General features: G+C 36.9%; 1 protein-coding gene across 2 annotated transcripts in view; it reads left to right on the forward strand.

The window, feature by feature from the left end:
- The window catches only part of LOC110021247 (phosphoglucan phosphatase LSF2, chloroplastic-like), a 17,745-nt gene extending 13,703 nt beyond the window's left edge, over positions 1-4,042 (forward strand). The window contains exon 3 of one of the 2 annotated variants that reach the window (XM_020719665.1): positions 3,703-4,042. In XM_020719665.1, coding sequence (XP_020575324.1) covers positions 3,703-3,733 — 31 coding nt within the window. In that variant the 3' untranslated portion in view covers positions 3,734-4,042. Of the gene's footprint in view, positions 1-3,178; positions 3,234-3,702 lie in introns of those variants that run through there. The other variant, XM_020719664.1, reaches the window with a different exon arrangement.
- The last annotated feature ends 1,189 nt before the right edge of the window (positions 4,043-5,231 follow it).

Consider the following 5,231-nt stretch of genomic DNA (forward strand, 5'->3'; position numbering starts at 1 on the left):
TGCCCAAGGAAATCAAATTCTTCTTCAGATCTGGAATATGTCTGACATCACATAACGTTCTAATTGTGTCATCATACATCTGAATTCTGACTTCTCCAATACCAACTATATTGCAGCATCTATCATCACCCAAATAGACTGAGCCAGAATTAGTTGTCCTGTATGAAGTATGCCACTCCCTGTTAGGTGTTATGTGATAAGAGCATCCTGAATCAAGAATCCATGCATGCATATCACCATCACTGCAATCTGAATTTTCACTTTGCACCACATTTACAGACTTTGATGAAGTATCACCTTTCTGCCCAATCTGCTTCTTTAGCTTTGGACAATCTCTCTTCATATGATCTGGCTTCTTGCACTTGTAGCAATGAATTTCCTTTTTGCCTCTAGACTTGGATCTGGAATTTCGCCTTCCAGAACTCTCCTTCTCTTTCTTCCTTCCACGATCCTACTTACCCTTAACATATAAACTGTCTCCGTGAGAGCTTCCTTCTGCTTCCGCTGGTTGTGAGCCAACAATGCTGCAGTAATCTCATCAACTTTGATAGTCTCTTTCTCATATGTTAGGGTAGTCACCAGGTGTTCATAGGAAGAGGGCAATGAACACAAAAAAATCATCGCTCGATCTTCATCCTCAATACTCACATCAAGCCGTGACAGGTCTGTGATTATTTGATTGAAGCCATTAACATGCTGCGCCAGATCATAACTTTCCTGCATTTTCAGCCCATGCAACTTTTGCTTCAGATGCAACTTATTCGTCAGAGATTTTGTCATAAACTGAGTTTCCAATTTCTTCCAAACTTCTCCTGGAGATTTCAGATTCATCACGTGATACATAACCTCATCTGCTAGGCAGTCGTATCGTATCGTCGCCGTCGCTCGCTGTTGCAATTTTTCCCAATCTTCATGCTCCGTGACATCTGGTTTTGTTGCCCGCAAAGCTTTTAAGATTCCCTGTTGAGCCAACATATCTTTCACCCTGTTTTGCCATAATCTGAAGTTACCAGTTCCGTCGAACTTCACCACCTCGAATTTCGCACCAGAAAATGTCATATGAAAATTATTCCTGCAACGAACCTTTCTGCAAAAAATTACTCTGCAAAAATCCTTGTAAAAATTTTTTTTTTCTTTTTGAAAAGAAAATCTTTTTCCCTTAATTAAGGAATTTTATTTAATTAAATTTCTTTAATTAAGTTTTCCTTAATTAAATGCTTTTAATAAACATAATTTTAGCTTCCCTTTCCAATCCTCTGCAGCAGCCTTCAGCTGAAGAAATTCCAAATTCCTTTCCAAATTGCTCCTTTGCACAACAGCCTTTACCGGAGCCAAAATTGGAAGGGAATCCGTAGCACCAGCAACAATAGAAGCTATTTTATTCCTTTATTCTCGGCCACCGATGGAACGCTCCTTTCCTTTTCTTCCCGGACAGCGCTCCTTCCTTTTCTTCCCGGAATCACCTCCTCGTGCAGGAGATCGATGTTGTATCGCGATCCAACTGTTCGCCAACTCCTGTATCGCGATCCATTGTTTCGCGAACTCCTGCCCTGTCGATCCGCAGAAGCCTCGCACACGTCGCCTGAATGCCTCGCGGAAGAATTGCGGAAAGAACAGCGATTTGTGCTTATCGTGATTCTGCTTCTCCCTCCCGCGATTCGCCTCTTCCGCGATTCTCTTTCCGTTGCCGAAACAACAACTTCTTCGCGATCCTTCCCGACGCCTCCCTCGCCGAACTCCTTCAAATCTGCGTCGTCGGCTGAATACCTCGATTCCGAACCGAAACCACGCAGATCCCGAAACTTCTCCTTCCAAAGTCCCCAAATCGTTCTTTTTACTTCCTGCGCCTTCACAATTTTCTTCTCTGCCCTCGAACCTGCTCTCTGATACCACTTGTTGAGAAAATTAGGGCGAAGAAAACATTAATCGACACAAATCCAGAAGAACACAGAAATTTAACGAGGTTCGGCAAAGATGCCTACGTCCTCGGGCGAAGAGCGGCGAGTTCCTTTCAATATTCAGAAAAGAGGTTACAAAATGGAGGGATCCCTCCTGGGGTTACTAACATGCATATTTATAACCCCAGGAGTAAACCTAGGCACAATACGTAATTACAACATTACCCATGTACCATACCGCGAGGCTTTGCCCCCGCACTCCAACCCACGTAACTTCTCAATTTGGACAGATTCTTCCGCTTCGCTCCGCTTCGATCCAGCGTCTGTCCCGATATGGTATATGAGTCATACCATAACAAGGGGTAATTGGCAGTCCAACCCCCTAGGGAGGCCGCCTGGTCCAGCGGTGAATTGGACCAGTGCTCTATGCCAGCATGTTCAGCCTACTGACTATTCCCGCACCTGTGTGGGAATACTCTTGCACCTGCGTCACCCAAACTTCAACTTCTACATATATGCTAGCTTAAATATACATGAAAAGGGGTATTTTGCTTTTTAAAAGTTAAAATGGTGATGTTTATTATGTGATATGAAAGATCTGGGTGGCATTAATGTAAAACTCAAAATTTTGGTTCTAGATATGTAAATATATAGGAATTGGTTGGTATGCATGTAAGTGCTCACTTTTGTTTTGCAAATGAAGGATGTAGAGGTGTACAATTCTTTATTTTCTACCTGCAAATATAAGCTGAAGGTTTGAAGTTTTATTGGATCAAATTAAATATATATATATTTTAATTTTCAAATGAGCTTTTATTCTGTCTATTGATCAAGCAAGAATTTTTGTTTTTTTTTTGTTGATGAGATTTCTATTGTAGGCTTCTGTATTTTTACATGCATCTGTGCATGTTAAGATGAAATCGTTCACAATTTAATGAAAGCTGAAGATGTTGGCTGTGATTTTGTTTTTATATTCCAGATTTGATTGTACTATTATATATATAGAATTGGATGCTAGTTTTATGATTAAATAATGTCATGAAATGATTTTTTGTACCCTTTTATCTGTAAGGCTAGGGGTGTAAAGAGCTGAGCTCGAGTGAGCTAATGCTCAATTCGTGTCCTGCTCATTTGAAATAGCTCATGTTCGGGATTGACTTGTGTTCAAATTAGACTCGTAAGAAATTTGCTCGTGTTATATTAATGTTTTTGTTTGAATTGGCTTGTGTTCGTCTTGATTTGTCATGATTAATAAAATTAATTAGAATTTGTTGGTGCAGGTTTTGCTTACATCCATCTTTTACAACAAAATGTACCTAATCACTCAAACACGAGTTGTCGGGATGTAATCTCATATATAAGTACATATAATATATCATTATATGAATAATATATATAAATTTTTTTTCGAGCTAAAATGAGCCGAACACAATCGAACAAAAGGTTGTTTGAGTTCGGCTCGTTTATAAATCAAGCTTAATAAATGTGTTTGTGTTAAGCTCACTTAATGAACGGTTCAAATATGAACTATTTATCTTGTTGAACCCGAGCTATTCGAGAACATCCTTTTTTGACACCATTAATAAAGATGAGTGGTTTGGTGTAACATCCTTTTTTGACACCATTAATAAAGATGAGTGGTTTGGTGTACTTGTAAGATCTTTTGACAAACTCTTCTCCTTTATTTTTCTTATTTAATTTTTTGCTTTCTTAGAAAGTGAGATATAGTATTTTCTTAGTTTCTAATTTTTTGTTAAATGTTTGACTAATTTTTGAATGAGGAGAAACTATTACATTTTTTTAGGAATGATCAGACACTATTATACGAGCCCTAAGTCACCTCTAATGTGTCTAACAATACAAGTACCATCCTCTATAAAACGACCGTCACCAGAGGGGGAATCGAACCCCCACCCTCATAGGTCTTACAACTAACTCGTACATGTCAACCAACAAGTCGGGATATGCGGCACAGAAGAAACTTTTACATAAATGTATATACGGTTGAAGGTGCAGATACAATGAGGTCGCTGTGTATGATATTTTATTTAATGCTCATTTGGGCCGTTGGCGTACATATGTTTGACCGTATGTAATATTTCATCATGAATGAGAGCAACCAATAATAATAATAATAATAAAAGGATAAGTTGATATTGAACCATTATTGCACTTATCAATATTTGGTGTGAATATTCCATCCTTTGCTTCTGGCCATTGCGCTTATCACACACACACACACACACACACACACTTATCAGTGTAATTTGTCGAATTTAACAAACTATTATCAAATTTGACAAACTATTATCAAATTTGACAAACTATTATCAAATTTGACAAACTATTAATTTGACAAACTATTATATTATCAAATTTGACAAACTATTATAAAATCAATTTGACAAACTATTATCAAATAATTTGTTAGTTGACAAACTATTATCAGTGTAAGAACGAGTTAGTTGACAAACTATTATCAAATAATTTGTCAGTGTAAGAACTTTAGGAGCTCAATTTTTGCCGCTTGGTATCTCACAACGTTAAATCAATAATTGAAATATTATGGTGGTTGGTGGGGGTGGCGTATACTAAAGTTAATGGTGGGGGTGTGTCCGGCCACCCACACCTAAATTATGTTGCGTTCACATCTTTTTCCAACTAAAGAATTATGTTCTTTGTTAAAATACATGTACACTATTATTTATAAATTATAGCGCCCAAGCCTTATTTTTGAACTATCGAACCGATGTATGAGAGAAATGGGTTGGGATTTTATCATGAATTTTGATATTTGAGTGAGAATTTGAAAAATGGATGAAATAGAGTGCTAGATTTGTAAATAGCAATCTTTGGGGTGCAACGCATGTAATTCTCCCTTTTTTTTCCAACAAATTGTAATTCTCCTTTTTTTTCTAACAAAATTTGAAAAATGGATGAAATCATATCATTGAGAATATAATAAAAATTGTAAATATGAGATGATTTTATTATAAATTTTAATATTTGAGTTAGAATTTTAAAAATGAATGGAAAAGACTGCTTGATTTATAAATATCACTGTTCTGGGTACTTCTGCAATTGAAAAAATATTACATCAGGACTCCGCAAGTAGAGCTACGTACAGAGTCCAATAAAATTACGCCATGGAGGTGATCGGCCCAGTAACACAAGGGAATATTCCCTTTGTGTTATTTATATGTTATTGTGTTATTCATGTGTTATTATATGTTATTGATGTGTTATTGTGTTCTGGATATATTCTCGGTATTATAATAACACAATAACACATCAATAATTTTTGAATAATACACAATAACATCTGAATAACAT

This window comes from Phalaenopsis equestris, unplaced genomic scaffold (assembly GCF_001263595.1).
Source record: "Phalaenopsis equestris unplaced genomic scaffold, ASM126359v1 Scaffold000125, whole genome shotgun sequence".
NCBI classification, from domain to species: domain Eukaryota; kingdom Viridiplantae; phylum Streptophyta; class Magnoliopsida; order Asparagales; family Orchidaceae; genus Phalaenopsis; species Phalaenopsis equestris.